Below are 16,459 nucleotides of genomic sequence, written 5' to 3' on the forward strand. Positions count from 1 at the left end.
TTATTATTAATTTTTTTAATTTCATTAAACTTATATAATATTACGTACATATATGTATCGGAACGCATACAATCTGTCCGCCGCCATTTTCCTTGTTGTAGGTGCATCAAATGTCATAATAATTTAGTTTTTTCGATATTACAAATTTTCATTTACGTTTTCCTTTAAATGCTATATTTTATTATACTATATTACTTTTTTTTAATATATATCGCTTACATCTGTACTTTTCACGATTAAATTATTAATTCCGTCGTAGTGTTTTGTGTGAGGTCGTCATTTCAAGGATCCTTCATGTTCTTCAAAGAGTATCGTCTTTAAAAGGTAGCGAGTGATCCACGCCCACATCGATGCATCTTGGGATGAGAAACGAGTGACGCGAGTCTGTATTTGTGCTGAGTAATGAAAACTTAGTGTAGGTATTGTGTTACGAATTTAAAGTGAGTGTTAATGGGACAATGAATGAGTCCCCAGGCGTGGAGTGGCTGCCGGCGTACAGCCCTGGCCCGCCACGCCACAGCCCGCTGGGGCCAATACCGAGATTCCTGTACGAAGATGTGCAGCCATTGGCCCTACAACAGGAAAATAACAACAAGGAGACTGATCAGAAAGAGAACACGAATAAAATCAAACATGCCAAACCAGCTTACAGGTAATTATCACTTTTCCTGATTATGTGAATCACTTTTGTAGGTGAACTCTTACATATTCACAAATACATTTCATACGGATTATGAAGTAATTTTTATTTACAAATATTTCATAGTGTCCTTGATGTATTATATAGTAATAATAGTAATTAAAGCAAATAAGTATTGCCAGAACACTATTTATTCTATAATGGACTTTATTTAGTGCATGTAATGACTTATTAAAATATTATAAGTACTATACTGTACTATCAGACAGTATATTCAACTCTGAACTGTTCTTATTTTATAGTTGTACCTATTTTGTCTTGAGAGTGTCAATAAATTAAAAAAAAAAATGTTTAGAAGCTGAATATTCTCTAAATAAGTTACATTCTTGAAATCTATCATATATCCTTAATGTGGATTCCATTTTCAAGATAATCAAGTACCTGTGTGTGGTACAAATACTTTGATATTATATCTATTTAATTACTGCTAGATAATAAATGTAGGTATATCATGAAATATTAAAGGATTAAAGCATTAAGTTTTATCAGTAATGTGTACATGTGTATGTATGTAATAATAAATTGATTGAAATACTGTTCTAATAATAAATAACATCATCTATACATATAATAAAACTATAGAGGTTGAATGTTTGTACTGAATGAAAAAAAAACATAGATTTTCAAATTTTTTGTCTGTCTGTCTGTACGGGCTAATCTCCTAAACTGTTGGATTGATTTAAATGAAGTTTTGCATGGTGGCACCTTACATCCACAGTCAACATATTAGGTATTTTTAATCATGGAAAATTAAAAAGTTCCTATGGGATAGTTAGAAAACTATATTAACTTATATAGTTTAGTACATGACCTACTTAAGTAAAGTCATTTTGACCTAAGCAAAGAGTGAGACTGACAAGTGATTTGTTAATTTCGGGTCCAGTATTCCCAGACATAATAAATAGGTTACATACAGTCATACATACTCAATAGTAATAACAAATGCCATGTGTTTTAAATCCAGGTATGCAGGACTACACAGTATATTTCACTTGTCCACAGCTACGCCAGCATGATCCGGCTGGCGATCAGCAGTTCACCAAATGGCAAGATGACACTGAACGAGATTTACAACTACATCTGTAATGCATTCCCGTACTATAAAGAAGTTGGCAAGGGATGGATGGTGAGTTGTGACCACTACTAAGACAAGAGTAGACTCATTGCTACTCTTGAATTTAATACCAATATCAATCTGATCTATTGCCAATGACAATTTTATACTGCACTCGTGAAACAACAGTTAGGGATTAAGTTATAATTGGGATCGGTTTACAATAGTTTGCATTGACAAGTTACGCTAATGTGCAGCTATCAGTACAATATGGAACCATTATATCGCCAGTACTGCAATTAGAGAGAGCTAGACTCAATATCGATTCATTGGAATCAAGAGTGACCCACCAAGGCTCTATTACTGGGATGCAAAAATCTTTAGATGTATTTTTTGGGATACGGGAGAGCTCATTACCTCTCCCATATCCCAATTATTACCTCATTGTACAAAAGTTGATTGCTTGGGTAATCTGTCCCATTCGTGTTTCAACCGTGAAGCAGTTGTATATGGCTGTGTTTCGGTTTGAATTTGGGATATGGCGTGAATTTACTGGGTACAGAGGAATAACACCTCCCAATTGAGTCCTCAGGAATGGCAACGCATGTGGGGTATCATGGACATAATAGTACAATCTGTTATGTCCATGGTACTCCCCATGTCTATCCTGAGGACTCAGGTGTTACCACTTTCCATCAGGTGGGCCGTCAGCTTGTTTGCCATTCTAAGTTGTAAACACAAAAAAAAAGTCTGTAGGATATCAAGATAATATGTACACCATACTTTAAGTTCAATCTTCCAGAATAAACACCAAATTCAATTTGGTTTTATGGTATACTAAATACTAACAATAAAATTCTAAAATCTAATCTCCAACCACCTAGGCTCGTATTTAAAATTTAAAGTATTCAACAATGATTCTAGTTGCCATTTGTGTGGCTTAATTGTAAGTGTTATGCCTCTGTTCACTATAATTTCATTGTCATATTCCACCCTTAAAGATGAAACACAGCCATGAAAGTACAGCTGCTTCACTGCAGAAACATGAATGGGACAGAGGTACCCTTGTGTTTATATAAAATCTTCCTTTGGTTACATTTACAATGGTTAAAGTTACAATTTTATTATATGTAAATAAGCGGTATAATGTTTTGTATTGCAGAACTCAATAAGACACAACCTGTCTCTGAACAAATGCTTCATGAAGGTGGCGCGGAGTAAGGACGACCCGGGCAAGGGCTCGTACTGGGCCATCGACACCAGCTACAAGATGGCTGAGGTGACTCCGCGCCGACGCAGGAGTCTCAGGGTTAGTATATATATATTTTTTTTATTTATTTCTTATTGCATTCCATAATATAATTTGTAGATAACATTTCAATTATGGACCCTGTTGGGCACAGCAAGTACGAGAGAGGAGGACAACACTTTTTTCACTTTAGAAATAGTCTAAGGATCTGTTACAATATTATCCAGTCATTGAAATTGTATCACGATAGGTACGTACGAGTATTTTCTGTATTATTATTATTCATTATTTAAGTATTGGTGTGTATCTATTCATGTCGTAATTGTTATTAGTATTATATAGTTATTTAATATATTCTGTAGTTTATAATTATTTATATTCATATTGTAAAATTAATTAATAAATAGTTTAATAATAAAATTGCAGCAATGTCAGTTTTAGCTATGTCTTAAATCATTATCAATCTCATAATTAGTTATTTATTTATAAATTACAAGATAAATTCTGCTTGTCATTAGTATATTATCTTTAAAAAAATATATTAATATTTTGATAATGTATACATATATGCACAACGGGAATTTTATGAAGTACTTACTTAAGTACTTACTTACTTAATTCCGACGGTGTACAACGAAGCGAGACGCGAGAGAACGTACAGTGCTTTACGTCACGTAAAGCACTGTACGTTCTCTGAAGAAGACTTCTGAATAAAGCCGACACAATTGTCGAAAATGACAAACATAGTATTTTGTTTTTATACAACTTAGAATGGCAAACAAGCTGACGGCCCACCTGATGGTAGTCGTGATGTCGTCGGATGGACGTCGATGGCCGTCAGCTTGTTTGCCATTCTAAGTTGAATAAGAAAAAAAAATTTCAATGATGTTTGTAATATTATTTAATAACCGTACTTAAGCCGTGAGTTAAGGGAACGTGCTGAAGTAGGTTAGTTAATTTTCTTTAAGATTATCTACACTGATTAGTGCCGTCAAATTATCATTAATTTATACTGATATGACCGATAACATTTATAGTGCTCTATCGACAAGCGAGACTAAACAGATTGCGCTTGTGTGCCACAGATGGCGCCTTACAGCCCGGAGTGCAGTTCAAACAGCAGCGGTGAAGCGGGCGGCGGCGGCGCGCTGCCATCAGCAGACGCGGCGCCGACGCCGCCGGCCACGCCGACCACGCCGACCGCACCAGCCACGCCTTCGGCGCCCACCACGCCAATAACACTGCTCGAGCCGCACACCATCAAAGAGGAACCGGGCATTAAGGACGAGTTGGGTAGAGTATCATATGACATATCATATATTTGGCAGTTTCTATAGGTATGTCTGTAACTATTTGTCCACAATATTCAATATTTTTCACCGCATAATTACATATCTGTTTTAGCAAAAGTTAACTGTTATTTTTTTTTTTATTTATTTATTTACAAGAAACATGGTAAGTGTATAGATGTTACAATAAGTATAAGTCCTCATATTTCGCCACAATTAGGCGTGCTAATATTAAAACTTAAAAAGAATAAATGTTAAATGAGTCTTCTTCTTCTTCTTCTTCTTTTTTAAAATATGGCTTCCACCGTAGAAGCAACGGTGATTTTCTGCCAATGTCAGGGTTAGAGAAGACTCCGTGTATTTTATATTATGACATTTTTCAGTAATGAAGATAAATCGTTCAGTTGAGTTTTCTGGAAAGGAGGACAACACAAAATATGTTATATACATGCAAAGGAAAAATAAATTTAATATAATATGTGTGTATAAGTGTATTATAGCAAAGACAATGCGCGGAAGGAATGAAAAGACGAGAAGTGTAAAGAGTGACATATACTTATATTTTAAATTTTTATATTATTAGTACATATAAATTTGGCCAGTACCTTAACCAAAGGAGAGTGGACTAAGGTAAGAAGGAATGGAATATTTACAGGACGTGGAAAGGTACGAGGCAACAGGTCATAGAGGGGAAGGGTCAATTTGGGGCATTCAAAAAATAGGTGCTCTAACGTTCCTTCCGCTAAGCCACATTCGCACAGAGAGTGATCTTGGATTCGGATTTTGTATAAAAATACGGGTGTGCAGACATGTCCCAAACGTAGGCGGCATATAACTGATGTAACCCACTTATCTAAGTTTCGTTGAGTAGCAAACCATGGTTTTATAGGGATGAAGGGCTGGATATTACCATAATACTTGCCTTTAGATTGTCTAGTTTTTTGCCACAAGTTATCCCAAGCTTCTAACATGTGTGGTTTAGCCTGACAACGTAGATCTCGAGTGAAATAAAAATTGTAATTATTACCATGTTGGATAGCATTTTTGGCCCAAGAGTCTGCTGTTTCATTCCCAATAATTCCTGAATGACTAGGAATCCACGCAAGGGTAACATTAATACCGGACTTGTAGCACCTATGTAAAATTTGTTTAGTTTGCAAAGTTATGTAAAAGTTTTCTTTGGATTTAAAAGGTAGTTTTAAAATATCTTGTAAACAGCTTAGGGAGTCCGAAAGAATGAGGGTTTTGTTTAATTTATGTGTTTCTACATAGGACACTGCTTCCATAATAGCTATGGATTCACCAGTAAATGTTGAGGATGAAGGAAAACATTTGAAGTTGAGGACAACGTTATATTTTGGAATCCATACAGCGGCTCCAACATGATCTGATTTGTCAGTTTTAGAAGCGTCTGTAAACATCAGAAGCCAGTCGTGCCATGTTTCCGCGACAATAGCGTTAAACTTTTGATTAGCAAAAGGTAAATGTTTTACTAATCCAAAATCTAGAATTACATTAGGACGATAAATTAGAGAATCATAATCAAATTCGAAAAGAGGGTTACGGTCTATTTTTTTAATAAGTGAGATCGGGTTTTTGTACTTGGTAAAGCTCTTAAGGATGGGAGGGGTTCTTTATGGGTCCAGTAACTTGATAGGTTTATTTGTTCTGAGAGAGACTCTAAGATAGGAAGGAGAGGATGGGAGTTATATTGAGCAATATTGAGGTAAAAGCGGTCTGAGAGATATTGTCTACGTAGATGGAGAGGGGGATCTAGACATTCGACTTGCAGAGCGTTTGCTGGAGATGACTTCATTGCACCAATAATTATACGTAAGCACCTAGTTTGAACTCTGTCAAATTTAGCTAGAGCAATTTTGTTGCAAGGTTCTAACAGAAATGAGCCATAGTCAAAGTGACTTCGGATAATAGCATTATATAAGAGTTTTTGGCTATATGGATGAGAACCCCAACGTACACCAGAAAGGGCTTTTAAGATATTAATACTACTTTCGCATTTATTTACTACGTAGCTTAAATGATGCAGGCCTGTTAATTTTGAGTCCAGGATAACACCCAAAAATTTTACTTTATCTTGTACTAAGATAGGTTCGTTATTTAGAGAGAGTTCAATAACGGGGATTTGTCTCTTGCGGCTAAAAACGACCGCTGAGCACTTTGGTATAGAAAGTGTTAGCCCATGATCATCTAGCCACTGATTGAGGTAATATAACGCGGAATTTAGGCGGGAAGAGGAGTCAGAAAAGGAATCTGAGGCGATATACATAGCAATGTCATCCGCATATTGTAGGATTTTGCAGAAACAAGTAACGGAGGATTCAAGGTCAGATGTATAGATATTATATAAAAGGGGACTAAGGACAGAGCCCTGTGGGAGACCTTGCCAGACCAGTCTTGAAGGAAAAAGAGAGCCATTAACACGCAAGGAAATCGATCTAGCCATTAAGAGATTACATATGATAGTAGTCAGTCTCACAGGAATACTCAGATTTTGCAGCTTTTGCCTGAGTATTGGAAGCTGGACATTGTCATACGCAGACGAGATATCAAGGAAAATTCCTATGAGGTGTTCATTGCAGGAGAAAGCAAGGCGTATTTCCGAAATAAGGACACTAAGGCTATCTGTAGTACCCATGCCACGTCTAAATCCAAATTGTAATTTGGATAATAAACCTTACTTTCTAAAATCCATTCAAGTCTATGTTTAATGAGAATTTCTAGAATTTTTGCCAAGGCCGAAGATAGGGCAATCGGTCTGTAAGAATTTGGATCGTTAGGATCTTTTGGGGTTTTAAGATGGGAACTATAATTTGGGATTTCCAATATTCAGGTACTATTCCAGATAAGAAGACACAATTAATAATATCAGAAAGTATTTTTTACCTGACATGGGTAGATTACATATAAAAGAATATGGGATGCCGTCAATTCCTGGAGAGGAGTCATGGAGATGATCAAGGGCGCAAATCAATTCTGGTAACGAGAATGGTTCATCCATTCTGTCACCACTAGAAGTTGGAGGAGTTGCATAAGGAAGGGAATCTTCTGAGGGGACAAAAGGTGGAGCAAGCCTATCAAAAAAAGCATCTACCCATAACGAGGGATCATTCGATGTTAAATTATGATTAATAGTTCCATTGCGAAATGAATTGATTTTATTCCATACAAGAGAGGGGGAGGCTCTTGGAGATAAGGATTCACAAAACCTATGCCATCCTGAAGATTTTTTCTTGGAGAGCAGTCTCTTTGTGCGAGCAGCTATCTTACGATAGGAGAGGTAATTATCCATCGTCAAGTTTGATAAATAAGTTCTTTCAGCCTCTTTTCGCAGCTTGACACTATTTGTACACTCAGAGTCCCACCAAGGGGGGAAGGGATTTTGTTAAGAGTAGAATTTTTAAGGGGGATCGAATCATTATGATGTTAAAAAAGTAACAAAATTATTGTAGGTTTCATTAAAATTATTTATACTTATGGCAGGGAGGGAACAAAATTTATTTTCTAAAAGACTGGAGAATTTATGCCAATCAGCTTTATCTGTTTTATATTTTAGAAGTGGACTGGGGACAGACGTAGGTTTGGAATAAGTATTATAGAATGTAATTAAGATAGGAAGATGGTCACTACCATATGAATTAGGTAGGACTTGCCATGTAAGTTTAGTGACTAGGGTAGGGGATGCAAGTGTTAAATCAGGACAGCTGGGGTTTTGAAGAGGGGATACTCTACGGGTACTAGATCCATCATTCAGCACGCAGAGGTCAATGTCGTCGAGTAGATCTAACAAGTATGTGGAAACTGTGTCAGTGGATTGTGAGCCCCATAATGTGTGATGGCAGTTAAAATCTCCCATGATAATAAAAGGAGGACAGAGAGTCGATAGGAGTGACTGAAGCTCAGAGAGTATGGATTGATTTGGATGAGGGATATAAATAGAGACTAAGGTAATACCAAAGGTTTTGACTGCTACTATTTGAAATTCTGGACTGTGTGAGGGGATGGGGATTTGGGAGAATTTAGTAGATTTTGTAACCAGAAGAGCGGAACCCGCCCATCCGTCGGCTCTGTCATCCCGGAGGCATGAGTAGCCAGGCACTCTGAATGTAGTGCCAGGTCTTAACCATGTCTCCGAGATGGCAAATGCCACTGGTTTAAATTTATTGAGTAAATATATAAGATCATGTTTTTTATTTAAGATACTCCTAGTATTCCATTGTAGGAGGTTTAGGGTCATTTTTTAAGAAGGAGGAGAGGAGGAGCTGCAGTAATTGTTGGACATTGTTCGGTAATGCATCTGAAAATTTTGATATAATGTTAATGAGGGTACAAACAAGAAGTTCCACAAGATTGTCATTTGGGGTAGGGAGAGGAGTTGTTTCCTCATATTTTTGTTGGCCTATAGCAGCACAACCATTAGGTTGAGAGGATTTGGGTGTCTGAGTAATATTATTATGTGCAGATATGTCATACGATTTACCCATGGGGGGACGAGGTCGGGGAGTTAAAAGGACTGTTTCACGATATGATTTTCTGGGTGATGAGGATGGAGATGATGTAACTGAGAATTGATAGTTTAGAGGATGAGAGGTTTGAGGTTGGTGTAAATTTTGTTGAGTCGATGTTACATCAGCATATGACCGCTTTACAGAAGGAAATCGGACAGATGCCTCCATGTGGCTTATATTTTCTTCAGCCATTACAATTTTTATACTTTTTTGTCTTGCATGTTCGGGACACACCGACTCTGTAGCTGCATGATTATCACTGTCACAGAGTATGCAATGTGGTTGTTCCTTACTTTTATCACATGCATCACCTGCATGTTGAGCACCACAATAATAACATCTAGGTTTAGATCGACACTGAGTACGAATATGGCCAAACCTACAGCAATTTCTGCATTGAATAAGAGGTAACCTATATAGCAGAACCGGGAGAGAGGTATCAAAACAATAAACTTTTTCTGGAAGAACCTGCCCTTCAAAAGTCAATACAACTGAAGATGAGGGAATCCAAGTGACTGAGTTGTCCGGTTTATGAGATTTGACATTTAATCGTCTAGCTCTTATCACTTGTCCACAATTAGGAGGAGTATCGATATTTTGGACCAGTTCCTCAAGGGACCAGTCATTAGGTATATTACGAACAACCCCCATTCGGGAGATTTGGAATCTTGGGATGCTAGCAGAGTATTTATTATCTGTAAGGAGTGGATTTTCAACAAAATTGTTGGCTTCTAAATGATTTTTAAATTCAACAGATATCCTATTACGACCTAATGCTTTGATACCCCCCTTCCTGATTCCTGTGATTTTATTTTTGTGTAAGAACTGCGCAAATCTTAATAGTTTTATTGATAATCCAGTTGAAACATCGGGTTCTATTCTTGTTACATGTACGGAATAAGGAGCCGCATCCTGGGGATTATACTTTGCTTTTGAGTCACTCTCAAAACCTGGTCTGGTGTAAACAAATTGTATTGATTCTGAGGGTGGATTAGTTTTTTTTCCATCCCTATTGTCAAGATCCAAAGACGCTCGTCTTTTCCTTGTATTACCTACCAGGGATTGAGAGGGCTCCAAGCCATCATCGATGGGTTCTATAGGTATACCTCCTATATCGGGAGGATCCTCATCACCGCTCACCTCCATAATTACGGAGGTGGAGCGAATATACACATAAGAAACTACTTACCACACACCACTAAGAAAATAGGACAAACACAGGACAAAATGAAATAAATATAAGGATTCTCAACACAATATAACACTAAATAATAAAGATTCCAACAAAAAACGTGTATTCACTAACACCTTCAAGTGACAGCCGTCTAAATGAGTCATTAAAATTCGAAATGTTATATATAAAAAAAAAATATATCAAAAATGTCAGACACTTGTCAACAATAACAAAGAAAGAAATGTCACTGTCAAATCATGGTCTATTGATAACAGCTGCATTGTAACACGATAGGTAATTCAAGTAGGTTGTTTACCTTTTTGTATCAAAAACTCTTGCTTGAAAAAGACTCCTCAACAAGCCAATGTTTTAATGAATCTTTAAATTTGCTAAATGGCAGTTCTCGTATACTTTTTGGTATTTTATTATAAATTTTTAATGGTCATTGAATAACAATTTTTATGGTAAAGTGTGCGTCTACATGATGGTACATCCAATTTTGTTGGGTCTCTTGATACTAATTTATTATTTATTTATTTATATTGTGATACATAGGTAACAATGGATGGTAAAACAATATAAGTTTTCTATGATCAACCCCATCTATCGAGGTATACAAATTTACAATTACATAAGAAAAAAATTATATTATATAAAAAGAAAAATCAGCAATGTCACATTTATAGTAAAAATATATAATTATGGAAATTTATTACATTTATCTTCAAGGAAATCGTCAATTGAATAGTATGTTCTGTTTACTAGGTATTCATACAGTTTATGATAAGCTAGTTTTGTTGTAAATAATTGCGGCTCTGTCTTTACTGTTAGAGAGTGCTATATAGTATTAAGTCAGCTTTTTGTGTCTAACATTTTTTGTAATGTGGTTACCTACCATTTTCTCCCCCATTAATAATGACCATATTCCATATGAAAGAATCGATTTTCAATAAATCCTATTAGGAGGGACGCTGCTGTCCATCCCTCGTCTTCCTTAGTCGCCTCTTACGACACCCATGGGAAAGTAAAGGGTGGCCTATTCTATGCGGGGACCACACTCGACTAAAATTGTCTTTATTATAGATAATTGAATTGTTTCAGATTCAAAACATACAGAAGATGCACTAACAGCACTAATGAATGAAGAGTTAATGACCGACGTGGACATCAGCACTGGTCAGTGTGTTTTATATACTTATTTTTAATGATCTAAATATTATTTAAATCTCAAATTATAGATTTGAGATTAATTCAATACTTATAATGAAATATTGTGATTATCATATAAGATATATATTTAAATAATTTGTACTTGTCATGTATTCAAGTAATGTGAATCAGTCATGCTCATTATAAGTTCTAGATCGGTTGGCACACTGCCATTGGTGGACCGAGCCATTTAACTAAAATATAGTTGAGCGCAATTATGGCAGACTCATCCGGATCGACGGAGTAAAGAACACTTTATTACACATATAAACAGAACTCACAGCTTATTATAGTCAGTACCAATACAAATATAAAATTACCTTAAACATAAGCAAATTGAAAATAATTATGAAAAATATTATAAATCACATTTTCTTTCACTGTAGTTACTCTTTTCCACTCCTTTGTAATTTTTGGACTAGATTTGTCATATTTCCTTGTGTGTGCTATGTATGTATTTATATGTGTATGTTTATGTATTTTGTATGTATGTTATATGTGTATATGTATATATATATATATATATATATATATATATATATATATATATATATATGTATGTGTATGTGTATGTATGTATGTATATATATTGTTATAGTAAGTAGTTTAATAAATTATATGTATTTGATATTTTTGTGCATTACATGTTTTTGTATTTTGTGCACGAAAATTGTTGATTCACTCTTGCGCCACCTGCCCTTTTCTATCTGTTCTCCCTTAACTAAAGGTTGTCTGTAAGAGATTGCCCTAGCGATAAGACCGCCTTTTGTACCTTTATGTGTATATTTCAATCTGTATTTATGTTACTGTATTTCATTTGAATTATTCACTTGTCATTGTATATTTTTATTTATGGTGCAATAAAGAGTTAAATAAATAAATAAATAACTGTTGAGTTGAGTCTTCTCAATAGATCACCAGAGGGAGACTTTGTACAAAAGTCGATTGCTTGGGTACCTCTGTCCCATTCGTGTTTCTACCGTGAAGCAGTTGTGTCTGCATGGCTGTGTTTCGGTTTGAAGGGTGGGATATGGTGTGAATTTACTGGGTACAGAGGAATAACACCTGAGTCCTCAGGATGGGGGGTATCATGGGTGAAACAGTATACTCTGCTATGTCCATGGTATTGCTCATGTCTATAGGCGACGGTTACCACTTTCCATCAGGTGGACCGTCAGCTTGTTTGGCATTCTAAGTTGAATAAAAAAAAAACATTCGTTCTCTTACAGAGCGGCTGTGGAGCGACGGCGGGCGGCGCCACGTGTGCCACGCGGCGCTGACGGACGACTACGGCAACTTCGTGGTGCAGCGCCTGCACCACTGCGACTGCCCGCCCGCCGGCGGCGCCGCGCCGGTCACGCCGGCCGCGCCGCCCGCGCCCCACGCGCCGCTGTCCTACTGGCCCTCCGAGATTTTATAACACCGGAGCGCCGACATCGTAAGGCCTGGCTAGCTCGACAGCTTGTATGTGTAGGCGGTGCTTGTTGGGTGTTAGTGGTGATTCTGTCATGATATGATCATGAGAAGCCTATTTTGAAACCTCGCGAAAACTGGTTTTAGAATAACATTTAAAAAAAATCATCTTAGGCATTGGAGACGTAAGATTATTTGTAATCATGATTCCATTATGAAAATTGATTAAATCACAAATGATTTAAAAACAGTTTTAATTACGAAAATTACTGTGTTTTTTTACCTTTGATTCAGTTTCGATATCAGGATGGAAACTATTAATTTAAAAATTGTGACACCAAACATGATTTATTCATAAAATCCGTCATTCATAAACCATATATTAGCTATGGAACTGTTTTGTCTCTTTTTTGTGTGCTAAATTACCCATTTGAAAGAGATAACAGTGTAATGGTTAAAATAGATTTTTGTGTGGTTTTAGTTTTTTTTTTTTTTGAAAAATGAGGGTAGAATATAACACCCAACGTAGCACTAGGTAATGTATGACGTTTGGCATATTGTGTATTGTCCCGCAATGATTTGCATATGCGCCAACAGGCAGTGAATTTACAATAATATATCACACGCTTTATTACGTTTGTAAAGTTATATTTTGATGGCAAATCCACAGTATGCGTAAAAAATATAAACCAAGAGTGGATGTAAAGTGGCAATGTAATATTGTAAGTGGCTGCACTTCTCGTTTAGGATAGTTCAAGAGTATATCGTCCGCCACGGACTGTGTTCTAATCAAGCCCGATCGATTTAAATTTATCGTTGTATTTCTATTTACATATACAGTAATATCATTTTATAAGATAACCACAATAGTTTTGTAAAGTAACTCGCGTTTTTATCTTTAGACCTTTTTGTAATAAGAGGAATTCCTCCTTCGCGACCGGTCGCGCAAAGGGAGTTCCTACATTGTGACCGCCGTTTCGAAGGAGGACTGTTTTTCCTATTTCGTGACTAGTTTGCTGACTCGGTTACGAAACAGGTTAGATGTTTTTTTTTTTTTTTTATATACAGAGATGCCAGAACATTATCAGAATGAAGCAACATATCTGCCAAGTAATTTAGCGTAGTGTAGTTACCTTTGGTTAGGTGTAACAATAATTGTTATTTGCTGTAATAGTATATGGACCATAGAGCGCTGGGGCCAAGCGCACTCGACTCCGCATTGTCATTTCGCTACATCCAAAGATTATTGTTTGCCTTCGTTTCAAACATTTGCCCCTTATTCATAAAAACGTCAAACATTTTTGTCATAAACTTATTTTTGATATTCAATTGTTTTGCCCTTTTTTTGCACTAATTTTTAATTTTGAAACACAGTGACAGAACCTTGTAATAATTGTAATAAGTTTGTAGGATATTTTTATAACCTTTATATGAATAAGGGGTCATTCAAAGTAGAATTCAAAATGTCATTAAATAATAAAATTAATTATAAATATATGGCCACTATTTTTAATTTCGGCTAAAGTATGACATAGACTTTTTATCCTGTATTGTGAGGATGGTGAGTGATGATGCGGGCGCGATTGTTGGCGTCAAGCGTCAACGAGTGTTCATGACCGCACGGTGTGGTTACAACGCAATGTGAATGGATAGAATGTGCTACTTCTTGGCCAACACGATTATACCAGGGGTATAGGGTAAAAAGGACCCGACAAGTAAGGATTGGAAAACATATATATAAACAATCAAACATATAACCTCCTTTTTTGAAGTCGGTTAAAGGTGAATTCTGTTTTATAATATGTTTAGAATGTACTATGTCCAATACAAATTTCGATGGCCACAATCAATTTAATGGAAGTAGTAAAAGCAGTTGTTTTCAAAACATGTATTTTAGATACGCTAACAGATTATTTTATAATAAAAATAAATTTTAATTTAAAACAGAGATTTTTTAAATAGTCACTTTATAATGATCCCACCGCTGGATTCGGAACGTTGTTGACTTCTAAAAACACGTAAAAAACTGTTTCTTTTTTTTTTTCAAATTTTAAAATACGATTTTTCGTTAAAATAGTTATATTTTTTTTTTTTAATAGTCATCAGTTGACAGTAAAAGTGATTAAAAAGATTGCAAACAATGCCAAGAAGTATCACATTTTGTTCAAATTATACGGAAAATATAATATAGAAAATGTGTAACAGTATTGGAGCCAGATTGGTGACGAACAGATCTCAGAACGACCAGTATATTGTAATAAATATATTAATAGTGTTCTATTGTATAATTTAACTGTGCATAAAATATACGCAATTAGTTTTTTAGTTAATTAATTATTGCAAATCTGATGTGTTCACTTTTTAATTATGTTAAATAAATTAGTTTTTTTTTAAATAGTTTAGTTTAAACTAAAAACTAAATTATTTTCAATGTAATTTAGTTTTTAGCATAACCCTACTAAAACTAAATTATTTTGATTACTAAAATTGTTTAAATATTTGGTATTACACTATTAACTAAATTAGTTTTACCCAATTAATTTAGTTTTTTTTTTTTTTACTTATTTTATAGAAATAACACAACTATATTTTTCCATGATCACGTAATTCAGTCGTGTCAAATAGTATTAATTAGTGAATACATCAGATTTGAACCATTATATGGAAGGTTATCAGTTATAAAAGTATAACGATTATAATAAAAATATAGATTTGAGAGCGCACCCTATATACGTAAATATTGCTTTTTTAGTGATAGATTAATTAAATAATTGGCCTATTGGATACGGAGAACGGTATTTTAGTTTCAGCTTGCCTACTTATTATAATATATATAGTATAAATATAAATAGAATTATTGTATTCGTTTCGAGGTGCAAATATTTTTGTTACATTTGTGCCATAGACAAGAAAGTGGTGATGTGGACGGCGGATGGGCGTAACGTAATTTGAACACTATGAATTATAAAGTCCCATATCTTATTGAAAATGTGTTCAGAATTTTTTAGAACTTGTACCTACATATATAATATGATAGTTATGTGTATATAGTAAGGCATTATTTTAATAGAACACGAGGGGATGTTGCCGTATTTATCCATAATCTTTAAATGTTTCGCTCGACGGGTTTGTATTACGCGCTGTATCTTCGCACGGCGTATCATGCTGTATTTACACTTGGCCAAATTTTACAAGAACTCCTTTATCTCTGTTTAAAATAAATAATAGTTCTAAGAGAATATTTTGGTTATTATAAAAATTAAAAGGTTATAAAAATACGATAGATAACATAAAAATACCTAATAAAATTAGTGCTTTGCACTTTTGAGGGCAAGGCGATAAAATGAGTTGTGGCCATTTTGTGTTACTGTGGCATACACGTGAAAAGAAAGAAGAAATATATGTTACTGTCTCTCTTATTTGTTTGCTGTAATTGATGTGAATAAATTAGCTATTTAACTAATATATGACACGCAAACTGCGACAATGTTGATCTTGACTGCTGACAGCCAAATGTTGGAGAATTATAAATGAAAAATATATATCACCTCGTGTACAGGCAGGATGCGTCGTGCGGGAAATTAATCGGTTAATATATAATTATTATTAAATACATATAAATAATAAATATAAACCCGTAACGAAACATTTCAAGGTCACCCTGCGACGGTGACGTGATATCTAAGGCGAACCCACTAGCTATAAATTAGTGCTCCCTTTCTTAGCCTGATAAGTGAGCACTAATTGTAGTATTGCCAAATATTTGGTTAGTATTGTATAAAAATGGTCATAAAAATCGCCTATAAAATGTAATGCATTAATAAGTTGAACATATGGTACATAGA

At 35.2% G+C, this 16,459-nt stretch overlaps 1 protein-coding gene and 1 long non-coding RNA gene across 2 annotated transcripts; one reads left to right on the forward strand and one right to left on the reverse strand.

Moving 5' to 3' along the window:
- Positions 1-68: 68 nt before the first annotated feature.
- LOC113519938 (forkhead box protein fkh-2-like) lies at positions 69-12,832 on the forward strand. The gene is made up of 6 exons (XM_026905170.3): positions 69-652; positions 1,703-1,826; positions 2,917-3,063; positions 4,089-4,296; positions 11,094-11,168; positions 12,431-12,832. Exons 1-6 carry the CDS (start codon positions 459-461, stop codon positions 12,619-12,621), a joined length of 939 nt encoding a protein of 312 aa, XP_026760971.2. The 5' UTR covers positions 69-458; the 3' UTR covers positions 12,622-12,832.
- LOC128202322 (uncharacterized) lies at positions 4,554-10,146 on the reverse strand. The gene is made up of 2 exons (XR_008253716.1): positions 10,008-10,146; positions 4,554-4,705 (listed from the first exon to the last, which is right to left on the reverse strand). It is a non-coding gene; the product is annotated as an uncharacterized LOC128202322 (long non-coding RNA).
- Positions 12,833-16,459: the final 3,627 nt, after the last annotated feature.

Source organism: Galleria mellonella, unplaced genomic scaffold (assembly GCF_026898425.1).
Source record: "Galleria mellonella isolate WM207_F2 unplaced genomic scaffold, CSIRO_AGI_GalMel_v1 utg89, whole genome shotgun sequence".
Lineage (NCBI taxonomy): Eukaryota > Metazoa > Arthropoda > Insecta > Lepidoptera > Pyralidae > Galleria > Galleria mellonella.

Bases quoted from the DNA above. Each gene is read 5' to 3' on its own strand.
- LOC113519938 (XM_026905170.3), top strand. From the start codon at position 459: ATGAATGAGTCCCCAGGCGTGGAGTGGCTGCCGGCGTACAGCCCTGGC. The intron at 653-1,702 runs GTAATTATCACT...ACTTGTCCACAG, and splicing joins CATGCCAAACCAGCTTACAG to CTACGCCAGCATGATCCGGC. The intron at 11,169-12,430 runs GTCAGTGTGTTT...GTTCTCTTACAG, and splicing joins CGACGTGGACATCAGCACTG to AGCGGCTGTGGAGCGACGGC.